The sequence below is a fragment of the Antechinus flavipes genome, chromosome 3 (assembly GCF_016432865.1).
Source record: "Antechinus flavipes isolate AdamAnt ecotype Samford, QLD, Australia chromosome 3, AdamAnt_v2, whole genome shotgun sequence".
NCBI lineage: Eukaryota > Metazoa > Chordata > Mammalia > Dasyuromorphia > Dasyuridae > Antechinus > Antechinus flavipes.
Genome location: NC_067400.1, coordinates 436,124,632 through 436,141,215, shown reverse-complemented (window position 1 = coordinate 436,141,215; position 16,584 = coordinate 436,124,632). Strand labels below are relative to the sequence as shown.

Below are 16,584 nucleotides of genomic sequence, written 5' to 3'. Positions count from 1 at the left end.
GGAGACAATAAAGAATTTGGACTTTAACACCTGACTACTCTTGTGATGATTACTCAACTGAAAGGAAGGCTACTCCAACATCTCCAGAAAACCAAACCAACATATTATAATCACTATTGCTATTCTACTTTGTATTAGAAATGCTATCTTTGGCAATAAAGAAGAAAGAGATTAAAGAAATTAGAGTAGGTAATGAGGAAACCAAATTATCACTCTTTGTAGATGATATGATGTATACTTAGAGAACCCCAGAGAGTCAATTAAAAAACTATTAGAAATAATCCATAACTTTAGCAAAGTTGCAGGGTACAAAATAAATCCACATAAATCATTAGCATTCTTATACATCACTAACAAAATCCAAAATGCAAGAGATACAAAGAGAAATTCCATTTAAAATAACTGTTGATAATATAAAATATTTGGGAATTTATCTGCCAAGGGAAAGTCAGGAACTATATAAGCAAAACTACAAAACACTTTCCACACAAATAAATTCAGCAATTGGAAAAATATCAAATGCTTGTGGATAGGTCCAGGAAATATAATAAAGATGACAATACTCCTTTATCAGATCCTTTGGATGTACAAACAAAACTAATGTAGACAAGATTAGAAGGGAAGCAATAAATTGGGAAAACACTTTTACATCCAAAGAATCTGATAAAGACCTCATTTCTAAAATATATAGAGAATTGACTCAAATTTATAATGGTTCAAGCCATTCTTCAATTGATAAATGGTCAAAGGATATGAACAGACAATTTTCAGATGAAGAAACTGAAACTATTTGTAGCTACATGAAAAGGTGCTCCAAATCACTATTGATCAGAGAAATGCAAATTAAGACAACTCTTGAAATATCACTACCCACCTGTCAGATTGGCTAAGATGACAGGAAAAGATAATGCTTAATGTTGGAGGGGATATGGGAAAACTGGGACAGTTCCACTGATTTGGAACTATGCTCAAAAAGTCATCAAATTGTGCATACCTTTTAATCCAGCAGTGTTTCTACTGGGATTATATCCCAAAGAGATCTTAAAAGAGGGAAAGGGACCCACATGTGCAAAAATATTTGTGGCAGCCTTCTTTGTAGTAGCAAGAAACTGGAAACTGAGTGGATGCCTATCAACTGGAGAATGTCTGAATAAATTATGGTATATAAATGCTATGGAACACTATTGTTCTGTAAGAAATGACCAGCAAGAGAGGAAACTCTATTTCAGAGAGGCTTGGAGAGACCTACATGAACTGACGCTAAATGAAATGAGCAGAACCAGGAGATGCACTGACGGCAACAAAAAGACTATACAACAATCAATTCTGATGGACATGGCTCTCTTCAACATTTAGATGATTTAAACCAGTTCCACTTGTGCAGTGATGAAGAGAGCCATCTACACCCAGAGAGAGAACCATGGGAACAGAGTGTAGAACACAACATAGCATTCTCACTCCCTCTGTTGTTATTTGTTTGCATTTTGTCTTCTTTCTCAGTTTTTCTTTTTCTTCCTTCTTAATCTGATTTTTCTTGTGCAACAAGATAACTGTACAAATATGTATACATATATTGGATCTAACATGTATTTTAACATATTTAACATGTATTGGACTACCTGTCAGCTAGGGGAGGAGATGTGGGAAGGAGGGGAAAATTTGGAACAAAAGCTTATGTAAGGAAAAATTACCCATGCATATGTTTTATAAATAAAAAGCTTTAATTAAAAAAAAAAAAGACTGAATCTGATCCTCATAAGCCTAGAGTTTCAGTAATGCATCACATTACAATAATATTTAATTTACAATTATATAGCATTGTTAGAAAGTTATTAGTGATATATATGTGTGTGTATAAATACACATATATGTGTGTATGAGACTAATAATATTATGATTTACAACAACATGACATTGCTAGACTATTATTCATATGTACATTTGTATATTCAGGGTATCCACAAAATTTCAATTTATTCTGTTAATAGTTTAAAATTTTAAGCTCTATATTTGTATATATATATATATGTTAGATGGTTATTAATGTTATATGCATACATACTAGGTGTCCCAAAATCTTAGTGCAGTATAAATTGCCGATACTCAGCTCTTTTAGATTAGAAAAGAACCAGGCTTTTGTGAAATAAAGATTACAGATATTTTCATCCTTATATCTGTGTATGAAAAAAATTGTATCTCAGAAAGATTAAGCTTAACTTGTCTATAATCATATAAATAGTAAAGATCTGAGGCAAGATTTGAACTTAGGTTTTTCTAATTCAAAATCAGGATTCGAGTGCAGTTTAAATTTAGTCCAATTTAAGCTGAAACTGAAGCCTCATAAGTTGAGTAACATGGTCAAGGCCACACATATAAATATATATGCAGAGGTATATGTATATTTGTATCTATGTTTACATTTTGTATATGTGATACAAAGTCATTTGGTAATTGAACATCATGAAATAATTAGTGTTTTATACACATGCATATATGTAGATATATACATAATGTATTATAATACTATTACAAGTGGAGTTTGTATCAGGAACCAACTTGTAATCATTTAAAGTACATCATAATTTCTTCAACAGAATCTGGCCCACTTTCTTTCTCCTGAACGATTCTGCATTCAGCTCACTATTCCTCTGCAGTACCTACTCAAAATCTATGTTCCGGTGGCCTAAATCACCTGTAAATGGGATCAAGCAGAAGATGTTGTCTCTGTGGAATCCCATTATGACACATGCTGACACTGAAACTGGTATCTTCTTTATAGTCATTATTTTGCTTATGACAGAATGAGATAATATACCTAAAGAACTTTGAAAACCATAAAGTGCTATAAAATGCTTGTTGCTTTTTTCTTCTTTTTTCTTCTTCAGAAATGTTCATAACCACAAGAGTTGCTGAGTAATGTAGTCTAGCATCTTGTACTTGCTATGATCCCATGATAACAGAAGTGTCTATTGTTATTATCAGGAAGAATCTCTTACTAATCTTTTTTCTCTTTTTCTGGGTGACTCCTCTGAACTCCTGAGTATAGATGGTCTCCATTGCCTCTTTCAATCCCTTTTCTTCTGAAGAATTAAAAATAAAAGTAACCATTTAACCAAGCTGGTAAAATTCCTTCCTTTACCTCTGGATGCCTTTTCTCTGATATCTGGATTGTACTTCAGTCAATTGTGTTTTATTTATGCTAGGAGCAGGAGAAGGAAGAATTCTCAACTGTAATTTTACTAGTACAGGGAAATTCCAGTGAGAAAATTCTCTCTCCGTGTGTAGACTCATTTACTCAATAACTTACAGTTTAGAGAGTTCCTGGGGCATGCACTGCTAAATGATTTTCCCAGGGTTACAAAGTCACTATGTGTAGGTAGAACTTGAACTTAGATCTCCTTGCTCTTTGATCAGTTTTCTGTCCATTATTCAACACTGCCCACTCATTTGTGGCACTTACTTACCCATATGTTGACAAATTAAAGCCACACTCCTTTCTGATGATAATATGATATAGTGGAACTTCAATTGGGCTTTATATCAAGGAAACCCAAATTCAAATTCTGCCTTGCTAATTGTATGACCCTGAACAAGTCACCACCTCTCTGCATCCCAGTTTCTTCACACATAAATCTATTTTGATAATATTTTTAGTATACACTTCTCCAAAGCCAGGTATATACAAAGCCTGAAAGGGTCAGATAACTATTCTCTGAGTAAACTCACTTTGAGAAGCTGCTAACATTAACATTATATAGTCTGACACATACCCATCAAACATAAAAGAGAAATTCAATCACATCTAAGGGTAAAAATTCAAAAGTAAAAGCCAAAAAAGTATGTGTTAGAAAAGAAAAGAACTATTAGAATCCAATTCTTTCTGTTGTTATGAAGGCTCAGAATGAGAAAATAAAGCAAGCCATCAGGATTTGTTTTCTTTTGTTTTTAAAGACCCTAAGCAATGCAAGAAAAAATGTATTAATTTAAAGACAAATGTTTCTATCTTTATTAACTTTTACATATCAGTGCAATAATGTGATTGATAAGAAAAAAAAAAAACCTAGGCCTTCCAAGACTAGTATTGAGACTCAATTTTTTCAATTTCAAAAAATTTCTGATCATGTATCCATCTACATGTCATTTAGAATTGGCCTTTCTTTCTGCTTCTAGATCTATAACTCCACTGAAATGTTCTTATCTAGCATAAAATTTCCTTTAAGAAGGAGTACAAGGACAAATGGCCCTCACCTACTTTTCTAGCACCATCTGTCATTATGCCCTAATAATACCTTCTATTTGTTTAGTTCTTTACAGTTGACAAAACACTTTTTCATTCAATTTCACCACAACCTTGTGAGACAGAGTAAATATCAACCACATTTTACAAATGAGGAAATTAAAATTCACAGCAACATTCAATTTAGTGAATTAGCTAAACCATAATCTGAACCCAAGTCTTTAAATTTCTAGATCACAGGAGCCTTACACTTCTCTGACTTTGTCATAAAATCAAGACATTCTTTTAATCAGATAAATCACATTCACCCTCTGTGTCTGTTCCCACCATGACCCAAACACTTCCCTACTTTCTCTTTTATAAGGAACCTTCCAGAAAAATCTAATTGTTAGCTAATCCAATTGTGAGGCAGCTAAAAGGGGCAATGGATAGAACACCAGGTTTGGAATAAGAAAGATTCATCATCCTAAGTTCAAATCTGGCCTCAGACACTTACTAGTTATTCAGTCTTGAGCAAGTCATTTTACCCAGTTTGCCTCATTCTCCTCATCTGTAACATGAGCTAGAGAAGGAAATGGCAAACCACTCTAGTATCTTTGCCAAGAAAATCCCAAACAGGATCATTAAAAGTCATATATGATTGAATAGTGATCATATTTCTATCATCTCACCAATATATACAATTTATATGATAGTATATTTCTTTTAATTCTGTGATACTTTTTAACTTTAACTTAATTATTCCTTATAATATTTTTGAGTAAGTAAAGCATATAGGAATGAAAATGTGCTGTTTTTATATTGGATTATTTGCTGTCTAGGGTAGGAAATGGGGGGAAAGGAAGGAGAAAAATGTGGAATACAAGGTTTTACAAAGGTAAGTGCTGAAAACTATCATTGTATATATTTCAAAAATAAAAGGCTATTATTTTTAAAAAGAAAAAAAGAAAATGTGGTGTTTTGAATTTTTAAGGTTCATATCAAACAAGGCATACATAACTAACTTTACTAATTCAACTTTATTTAAAACAAAGAATCTTTTTTTCCTCAAAAATATTCTAAATCTTTTCCTCAGAAACAAGGCTATGCTTCCTTGCCCCCTTACTACTTAATAGTATTTTAGGGTTTTTTTAAAAATTATATGTAAAGAAAGTTTATGACATATTTTTATAAGATTTTGAGTTCCAATTTCTTCCCTCCGCCAACTCAACATAGCAAGTGATCTAATATAAGTTTTACATATGTATGGTCATATTAAATATATTTTCACAGTCATGTTGTGAAAGAACAATCAGAACAAAAGGGGAAAACTATGAGAAAAAAACAACAACAACAAAAGTGAAAATAATACGTTTTAATCAGCATTCAGGCTCCATTGTTCTTTTTCTGATTATGGATAGCATTTTCCACCATGAGTCTTTTGGAATTGCCTTAGATCATTGTATTGCTTAGAAGAGCTAAATCATCAAAGCTGCTCACACTATTTGCTGTTACTGTGTATAATGTTCTCCTGGTTCTGCTCACTTCACTCAGCATTAGTTCATGTAAATTTTCCAAGTTTTTTTGAAAAATGTTTGTTCATCATTTCTTATATCACAATAGCATTCCATTACACTTACATAACCCAACTTGTTCAGCAATTGATGGGTATCCCCTCAATTACTAATTCTTTGTCACTTCAAAAAGAATTGCTACAAATATTTTTGTACATGTAGGGTTTTTTTTTTCTCTTTTTTATGGTCTTTTTGGGATATAGACCTAGTAGTACTGCTGAATCAAAGAGAATGAAATAGTAAAGATAGGCTTGTAAATAGGCAGAAAAAAAATTTATCAATTGCTTACTCTGAGGGTCAGGCATTTCATGGAAAAATGAAGGAACAAATGCAAGTCAGTTCTTGCCTTCAAGGATCTTACATTCTAATAGCTGAAGCAAATACCCAAAGTATATAGGAATTAGTGGCCAACAGGTGCTAAAGCAAGCCACAGCAGGGATCCTTCAGGCACCTGAGTTCCTCAGAGGTAGGGCCATGAGGAGCCCCTAGAAGGGTAGACATATCTGTGGGCATATTCACATGTTAAGCAAGAACAAGTTGTACTCCTATTTATACCTAACAATGTACTAATTATATGTGAATTCCTGAAAGCTAGTTACCTCAGTGAAATCTACAGCAATATAAAGCCTTCTAAATTGAAAAAAAAAAAACATGAAAAACAGATTTCCAAGATTATGAAATGTTATTAGATGAGTGGGTATGGTTATTCCACCTATAGTTATTTTGAATAGTAATTGTCCTAACAATAAATTGGATTTCAAAGCAAGCAAGAGGAGGATATCAGGCTAGATCCCATTTGGGAAACTATTCAGTGCTCTTAACAATCCCAAAGTATTTGCTATCACAAAAAGCTCTTTTCTGGCATATTCTCTGGATGAAACTCTATGACATAGAATCATGGAATAATAGCATGATCTTGGAACAGCCAAAATCACATACAAAAGAAAGGATTATGCAAAGATAAGTTACAGAATGCTATCAATAATAATGCTTGAAAAGTAGTATAAATGGCATTACAAAAGATACATAGGACTGCAAAAAAAAAAAAAAAAGTGAATCAGTCATCTAGTAAGAAAAAGGAGTAACTTATATAGGACAAGCTGAGTGATATGTTCATATATCCAAAAAATTAAAATAACCAGACAAGGGCCTCCAGCATGGAAGCATTTTGGAAATACATAAATAAAAGTAGTATAGGTTGAGAAAGCATAAATACCTTTGTGTGTTCTAGTGGAGAAAATATTCTCAAAGATGAAATAATGAATCTACAAAAATATTCCTAATTACTCAATGGTAGACAATTTTTTAAAAAAGGCTTTTTTAATCCAATTTCTTCATTTAACCTATTGGAAAACAGAAGTCCAAAGATCAAGTGAATTGTCTAATTAGTGGTATCAGAGACAGAATGAGAATACAGATCTATAAACTCCTAATCCAGTACTTTTTATCCCATGCCTTTCTTGGACAGAGAAAAGGAAGAAATCACAGAGGTTTTGGACACCTGAAAGATCTCCACCAAAGGGAAAAGGGCTTATAAAGAAACTGGAAACAGATGAAAAGCTTCAGTTGTCCCTAGAGTTGGGTCTTTTACATTCAAATAGGTTGACAAAGAGAAACTCTTAAAGATGTATTTAAAGATGCGTATTGAATTTTTTTTTTATCATGAATTCTCAAATACTGACAATTTGCTTTGCATAATTTATGAAGTTTGGAAAGTTTTTTTTTTTTTTTAATATAAAATAGCTAACTTCATGTGAAAGAGCTTCTTTTCTTGGGGATTTGTTAATTGAATTATTATCACAGCAGGATCGTTCTAGTACACAAAGCCTTCTATTTTCTCTTCATTGTAAACATATACTATCACTTTCCTTACTTTTCAAAGAAACTTTCTTTTGGAAATTGCTTAAAGTCACCATGAAGAAGTAAATACTGTGTTCTTTCTTCACCCCTTTCAATGACTCTAATAACATAATTAATTCATTGCACCAAACAGTTGGTAAGCAAGACACTGTGCTCAGTATGGGATGCATTGTTTTTTGACTGTTTCAATCACATCCAATTCCTAGAAACCCTATTTGGCAAACAAACTGGAATAGCTTCGCATTTCCCCATTCAGCTCATTTTACATATAAAAAAAATGAAGCAATCAAAATTAAGTGATTTGCCCAAGATCACATAACTAATAATTAGATGAGGCCACATTTGAACTCAGTTCTTCCTGACTTCAGGATCAGAACCCTATATACTGCACCATCTATCCGCTCTATGAGGCATACAGATTCACAAAAACAAAACAAAACAAAGTCCTTGCCCACAAAGAGACACTAGAGAGGTACAACTTAGATACAGATAAGTGTAGTACAAGCAAAAATGAGGAGAGTTTACTAACACTTGGTAGTGGAATTAGGGAATCTTCAAAAAAGATATGATACCTGAGGTGAACCTTGAAAGAAAACAAAGATTCTAAGATTAGGTGGATCAAGAAGACTGTCCCAAGCATGGGGAACAGTAAGTGCAAATGCATTCATATAATAAATGAAGTGTTAAATTCAGAGAACAGATCATAACCCATTCATGAAGATAATATGAAAAAGATTGGACAAGGAAAAGTACCAATGACACTTCATGGCAGGCTAAAGAATTTGAACTTTATTCTATGGCACAGGGAAGACACTGAAGTTTTTTGAGGAAGGTAGTAACATTATTAGACAAATGTTTTAGGAATATTATTTCGGTAGTTACATAGAGGATGAATTAGTAACAAGAAAGACTAGAAGCAGAGAGAATCAAGTAGCTTTTAATCTTTAATTTTTTTCATTTTAATTTTCAATTTAAAATTCTCTCCCTTCCTCTACATTTTCCCTTACCATTGAGAAGGTAAACAGTATGATACTATTATATATGTCATTTTTAAACATTGTTCCACATTAACCATGTTGTAGGAGAGGAGAAGGAAATAAGAAAAATAAAGTGAAAAAATACACTTCAGTCTTCATTCAGAGTTCATCAGTTCTTTTTTGGGAAGGGAACAACATTTTTCATCTTGAGTCCTTTGGAATAAGTGTGAATCACTATATAGATCAGATTAACTAAGTCAGTTGATCATCATTAAAATATGGCTATTAACTGTTGTGTACAATGTTCTAATTCTGCTCACTTCACTTTGCATCAACTCATATAAGTTTTCCCTGGTTTTTCTAACATCATTCCCCTTGACATTTATTATAGTACAATAGTATTCCATAACAATCATATATCATAATTTAACCACTCCCCAATCGATCGGCATCCCTTCAATTTCTATTTCTTTGCCATCACAAAAAGAACTGCTATAAATGTTTTTTGTTGTTGTTGTTGTTGTTGTTGTTTTAATCCATAGGTTCTTTGTTATTGCTCTCTTTGGAATACAGAACTATTAACAGTATCACTGGGTTACAAGATATGCACAAAGTATCCTTTGGGCAAAGTTCCAAATTATTCTCCAGAACAGTTAGACCTGCCCATAGATCTACTAACAGTGCATTAATGAACCCATTTTCCCACATCTGATCCTGCATTTGTCTTTTTCCTTTTCTGTCATCTTAGACAATTTGACAGGTATAAGATGGTGCCTCAGATTTGGTTTAATTTGCATTTCTCTAATCAATAATAATTTAAATCATTTTTCATATGGTTATTGATAGCTTTGAGTTCAGAAAACTGCTTGTTCATGTCCTTTGACCATTTATCAATGAGAAATGGCTCTTATTTTTTTTTATAAATTTTATTCAATTTCCTATATATTTGAAAAAATGAGACTTTTATCAAAGAAACATAGTGGGAAATATTTTCCCCAATTTCCCACTTTTCTTCTAATTTTGGCCACATTAGTTTCATTTAAACAAGTTTTTTTTTATTTTTATGTAATCAAAATTACCCATTTTATTTTTTGTGATTGCATCTCTTGTTTGATCACAAGCACTTTCCTTATCCATAGATCTGATTGACATATTTTTCCCATTTGCTTATGATATCACCTTTTACAGCTAAATCATAGACCCATTGTGTTTATCTTGGTATAGGGATACAAGACATTAGTCTACATCCAGTTTCTATCAGATTGTTTTCCAGTTTTCCCAAAGATTTTTGTCAAAAGAGAGTTCTCATTCTAATAGTTTGGCTTTACCTAACACTGGTTACTGTGTTCATTTCCTTCTGTATTTTACATAACTAATTTATACCATTGATCAACCACTCTATTTCTTATTCAGTTTCACTTTGTAGTATAATTTGAGATCTGATACTACTAAGCTACCTTCCTTCACTTTTTTTTCATTAATTCCCTTAATATTACTGACTTTTTCTTTTTTTCAGTGAATTATTATTTTTTCTAGCTCTATAAAACAGTTCTTAAGTAGTTTGATTAGTATGAAATTGAATAAGGAAATTAATTTAGATAGCATTATCATTTTTATTAAATTGTCTTGGCCTACCCAAAAGCAATTAATATTTCTTCAATTATTTAGATCTGTCTTCTTGTGTGTAAAGAGTGATTTGTAATTGTGTTTCTATATCACTGTCTTCTTCTGAATTTGTGCTTTGAGCTTCCCTGTCATCATAGCAGCCTTTTATGGTCAAATTCTTTATTTTTCTTTGTTCATTTTTCTAGCCTATTTTTTGACTTCAGACTTTATGATAGAGTTGGGGTGTGCTCTTCTTTCTGAGGACTGAGGTAACTGTCCTGAACCTAGGATTTTTATATCCTGCCATTTTTTACAATGAAGTCTAAGGACCTGTAAGTTGTTGATGTTTCCAAGATGATGTGATCAATGCTCTCCTGGTCTATGTTTTGATCCTTGTCCAGGTATGGCACCTAATCAATCATAACCACAACTCCTCTCCCCCCTGGAACTATAATCTGTAACTATGTAGGCTTCTGTTTTCCTACCACTGCAAGAGTTCTTCTCTGCCCTAGAATTCTGATCAAGAATTGGATAATAGACAATGGAATTGCCAAGTGGCACCTGGTCTTGCATTCAGTGCTAACAGAAGGATTCCCCATTAATTATTTCTGATCAAGTATTCAATTCCTTTACAGATTCTAAACACTGAACACTTCTGGCTAATACTGCTACCACCTCTAATGTCCATAGTCCCTGCCATTCGTCTGTACTATGGTAAACTCCAGCCCTAATATCCAAAGACCTCTTTTTCTGTCTTCCTAACATGTCCTGGGCAGGAAAAAAAATATTCACTGTACCTTTTTGTTGATTATGTTGCTTAGAATTCAATTTGTTGCACTTTTAAAAATTTTTACAGGAGAATTTTGGTAAAGCTCAGCACAAATGCTCACTTTACCATCTTGACTCTGCTCTATCAATCAAGTAGCTTTAATGGTTATCTAGGGAAGAGATGCTAGGCTCTGAACTAGAATTATGGCTGCTGTGTGAGTGGAATAAAGGAGAGAGATATGAGAAATTTGTAGAGATAGAATAGATAAGAGTTAGCAAATGGCTCAATATGTAAATGAATAGAGGAATACTAGGATGTAAAACTGAGTTTGATGGTACCTTCAATAAAAAGAAAGTTTTGATGAAGGTAAGCTTAGTAGAGTAGATAATTAATATTGTATTAGAAATGTTGGGCTTGAGGTATCTATGGATATTCTGAAGGAAATACTTCACAGATCATTATTAAAATAAACTGCAGTTCAAAGAGAATGGGGCTGGATGGTGAACACTTGGAAATTAAGGTAATATTTGAACCTATAAAAGCTGATGAGATCACCACAAGAGAGTCTGAAAATAGAGAAGAGAATTGGATGATCTATTGGTTTTGATCCGATGTGGCATTTCTTTTATGTTTTAGAATAAAGTTGTTGGAATTCTAAATAGCACAGAAAATAATCCAATTCACAGATGAAAAAAAATCATTTAGCTAATGGCAATTTGTAGAAATATGTCATTTCTAGATATGAACTGAAAGACTACACATCTTTTGGAATATTTCAGGTATGAAAACTCTAATAGAAAATTTTTGTTTGCTCCAATTATATTCATCCCTAGAATATAAAGAAATAAAACAATATTTGTTTTCATTGTAAATTAGAACTGAGATAGGTTGCATAAAGCAAATTACGTGATCTTATTTTTCTCAATGTTTACATGTAATTCTGCTTACTAATTTCCTTTGAAAAAGAACAAATGTTTGGCCTGATATTTATAGTTACTGTAAATTAATCTTTGAAAAGTATTTCTAGTCTAAGAGCTTAAGTGGATAGGGTATATTTTGGACAATTTTTAATATAGAAAATATTTAATCTATTACTTCAGATAAATTATTTTAAAAAGACAACCCTTTTAATTACTCAATTAAATCCAATATAAAATCAGGTTGTAAACAACTGCAAAACTCAATAGTATAAAAATTTTCTTTTAAAAAAGAAAATAAGATGACCACTGATTACCTGTGTATGGCTTTTAAATGTTGTTCAATCTCTTCAAGTTTCTTCCAATATTCCTCTGTAAATTTTAAAAACTCCTTAAGAATTGAAGATTTCAAATCAGGATAAGGACAATTCAAAGTTTGTAGCTCTAAAGGCAGTTCATGAAACTGGTCAATTTTTTCTTCTGAACGATGAATTAATGCCTGCAAAGGAACTCATTTATCATTCATTTAATACAGATGAGTTAATTTGTTTTCTGTTAATCTCATTCATAATTGAAGTGTTATCTCCAATGTACTTACTTTTATTCCAGAATCTGCAAGTTCCTGTTCCAAAAGCATTTGTTCATGAGTAAGTCTTCTAAAAATAGTCTTCAATTGTTTCTTTACTAATTCAACCTATTTGATATTTAGTACAATTTTAGCACAAAGTAAATTATTACAGTTTTACTAGTAGTAAGATGAAACAACTATAACTATAAACAAATTTACAAAAAAAGAGAGCTGCCCTCAGAGCTAGAACAACCTGTTTTCAAGCCTTGCCTCCCTGAGCAAACTATTTAAATCCTTGGAGAGTTCTGACAAACTTCTAAGACTTGTAACTAATAACTAAGACTATAAACTAGAGATAGTTTTCTTATGCTGAACTTCTTTACATTTATGAAATCATAGATATAGATGAAATATATACATATATTCTTTAAATATATGTACATATATGTAAGATATACATACATAAATAGGCATGTGCAATACATACTCATCTTTTGCATATATATCTATGCATATAGATCTATGTATATATGTATATTGATATCTATGTATCTATGTATATATGTATATTGATATACATACATACATTGTCACAAACAGTGGCATTAGAAACCATTGCTATGAAACATGAGATTTATAAGAGAAGAAAGGGGCAGCTAGGTGGCATATTGGATAGGGACAGACCTAAAGTCAGAAAGAGTCCTCTTCATGAATTCAAATTTGATATCATACTCTTAATAGTTGTGTGACCCTGTGCAAGTCACTTAACCCCATTTGCCTCAGTTTCTTCATTTGTAAAATGAGCTGGAAAAGGAAATGGCAAACCACTCCAGTATCTTTACCAAGAAAACCCCAAAAGAGTTGGTCACAACTGAAAGACAACTGAACAACAAAAAAGAAGAAACAGAAAGGAGATTGCAGACAGGAAAAAGGAGCACCTTAAAAGATCCTTAAAGATATTTTTGGACAAGGAAACCAGAAGTGGAACTTATATTCATGTACAATGTTTATGAAAGCTCCCAGTATAACTCACGTGTACTCCAATAGAATTAGGGAGAGAGTTAATCCACTCTTAAGTATTCACTAATTCTAGCCAATTATTCTCATCCTCATTTTCTGCCTGGATTTCTAGTTATAACCCTGGGTTCGGATTCGAATAAATGGAATATTTGTGCAGCCATGCATTTCTGTTTTGGTTTATGTTCTGTTGTATTCAACTACAACAGAAATAAGGATGAAGGGATTTCCAGGAGTCCTGTAGTACAGATAGCTATCTAATACATGCTCTGGAATCCAAGAACAACTACCTAATTTTAAAATTTCTAGAAATTCCACAATTTCCTAAAGATGCCTGAATGTCTCTACCTTGAATGTCAGGACAAAAGATATAAATATCTGTATGCCAACGTTTTTCAAATGTAATAAGTATAAGTCTGACCTCTTCTCTCATCTTCTGTGTATCAAATGCATTTTCTGATGAGGATGGGTTTGAAGTATCAAACAGCAACTCAGATTTACATTTCAAATCTTCTTTCAACTGGAAGATAGGTTCTAATACATTCTGTAGATATTTGTTCCATTCTTCTGATAATGCAAGTTCTAAAACAGAAAGACAAAATTTCCTCACTGAAATTCACAATGATATTTTGTCAAGCTTCTTTTCAGAAAGAACAAGCCTAAATTCAGGGTTTTGTTTTGTTTTTGTTTTTTTTTAATAATTGTTATAAGAAAAACAAACAGAAATTTATATATTTTTTCAATGAATACATGAAGTTGATGGGAGTGTGAAACTGTGTTCCCTTTTGATCCATAAAATTAACTCTCTAAAATTGTGTACCCTTTGATTTGTAAAGAAGGGAGACTTGAGTCTCAGATCCTCTTGGGAAGCATATTTCCCTAGACAAGTTAAGTGGTGTCATTTGACTAGGCTATTTCTAAGGCAAATCACCTCCATTGATAGCTGGATCTCCATTCAAATTCAGGCTGAAAAAGCCTTCAAAGTAATTTCAATTGGGATGTCCTGGTCTGATCAGTTCAAACTGTCCCCAGCTTCTCCTCCCTCTGCTCTTCCCCCCCAAGATCTACTCAAAAAATAGGGTTTTGTTTACTCATTTCTCTCATTTCTTTACAGAAAGTCAAAAGTAGCATGCTCTGTCTCTTTGGTATAGCTACAAGAACCCTGCCCACTGAGAAGGCATTCTCTTCTCACTGTCAGCCTCCATTTCCCTAATAGGACTTTGCAACCAAAGAAGTCAGTTTTTAAACAAAGCTGACTTCTCATCCAACAATAAACTTCCATTTTTGCTTCCTAAAACTCTGCGGGTTCATGAATTCTTTCACAAAGAGCCTGTGCCTCTGACCAAAAGGGGATTCCCACAACTCTCTGACTGCCACTAGAAGCTGGTCAAAGTGACCATGAGTAGGCAAACGGAGCTCTTCCTAAAAATAGTATAAAATAATTCTCACCAAAATCCTTGAGGTTGAAAAGACATTCATTTTCAGTGCTCTGTTCATCAAAAAAGCTTTTAATTTCAGATTCTGTTTTATATCTGAAATAAGTGGGGAAAAAGTCCATTTTTAAAATATGACCAGATAGAATTTGTTTAAGTCCCTGTTACTAATGCAAATGCATAATATGCTTTGATTTATTCTATAATATTTACACATATGACTTCTAGTTATAATGAATAGCAATATATGGCTAATTTTAAAGACCTTTTAAAATGTTTGTCTGTGTGAAGTAATCAGTGTTAAATGACTTGTCTAAAGTCACACAGCTACTAAGTGTCAGGTGTCTGAAGCCAGATTTAAACTCTGCCCCTTTTGACTCCTGGGCCAGTGCTTTATCCACTACACTATCCAGTATCCTGATTTTAAAGGCCTTTTGAGTTGATGCTAATTTTTAAAAAGCAAAATATTCACTATTTACATTCAATAGTTTGTAGAAAAAAATTAACCAGCTTTGAAAATGGAAATCCTAGAATAGAAAAGCTTATCTTCTTATCTTAAAGCATCAGTGTTAAACAAAAAAAAAAAATGTACAAATATCACATTTGAAAATACTGAATCTCTAATTCAATATACATAAAAAGGATTCTTAGCAGAAGACATTTTAGGCTAAATTAGTTTTATTCAGAAGCTATTATCCTTTTTTTGTTGTTGTTGTTACAGACCCCCTTGGTAATCTGGTGAAGCCTATGGATCCTCTTGTCAAAATATTTTTTTTAAACTCGAAACTGAAGGAAATGCTAAATTCCAGTTTGAGGTTAATGAAAATAAAAATATTTTTGTCCCAAACAAATTCATAGACTCTTTGAAAACTATTCACAGACTGATTAGGGATCCATGCAATACAGTCCTTGGCCCAATCTGACCCCTTAGGACTAGAAGGCAGTAGAAAAAGAAGCAAAGATTATAGTTGAGAGAATACTAAGAAGAGTGAGAAGGAGAGAGGGAAAGAAGGGTAGAAACAGAGAGTAACAGAGAGAGAGAGAGAGAGAGAGAGAGAGAGAGAGAGAGAGAGAAGGAGGGAGACAGAGAGACAGCAGAGAGAAAGTACATAAAAACAAATAGCAAGGGTAAGAAGCTTCTTTATATAGAGTTTTCTGCTTCTAACAATCTTCCCTTTTTCCTTTTCAATCTATCCACTAATCTTGTTAAATCTTTTTTTTAATAACTCTCTCCCCTGATACTCTCCTTCTGTGGCTACCAATTCCAATTTATCATATTCTGGTGGTGCTTTTGTCATCCCTATGACCTTGATCACCTCCTAGGCTCATTTGATTTGATTCTAGATTCAAAGTCGATTATAGATGAGGAAAAAGATACCATTCACTTAAATCATTTTTCTACCATAACTGGTTTTTCAGTTTTAATTATAATGTTGCCAAACAAATAAGTGGGTTTATTAAGGTTTACATTTGTTTTGATAAAGAATAAAAGTCCACAAAAGTACTTTTAGACTAATGCTTTCTTATTCTATGAAGCAATGTATTATGCTTGGGTTCTATTTATATACTCTATTCGAGTAGAGTTCAAGTCCTTACATGATTCATTTACTCTCTAAGAGTCTCAATTTTCACATTGCTGAGTTGAAAA

General features: G+C 32.7%; 1 protein-coding gene across 2 annotated transcripts in view; it reads right to left on the bottom strand.

Annotated features, from left to right (window-relative positions):
- The window catches only part of CCDC148 (coiled-coil domain containing 148), a 301,269-nt gene that overhangs the window by 166,081 nt on the left and 118,604 nt on the right, over positions 1-16,584 (bottom strand). For both annotated transcript variants that reach the window (XM_051986343.1, XM_051986344.1), the window contains exons 6-9: positions 14,953-15,035; positions 13,925-14,085; positions 12,517-12,612; positions 12,236-12,417 (exon numbers count right to left, since the gene is read on the bottom strand). In XM_051986343.1, coding sequence (XP_051842303.1) covers positions 12,236-12,417; positions 12,517-12,612; positions 13,925-14,085; positions 14,953-15,035 — 522 coding nt within the window. The remainder of the gene's footprint in view (positions 1-12,235; positions 12,418-12,516; positions 12,613-13,924; positions 14,086-14,952; positions 15,036-16,584) is intronic.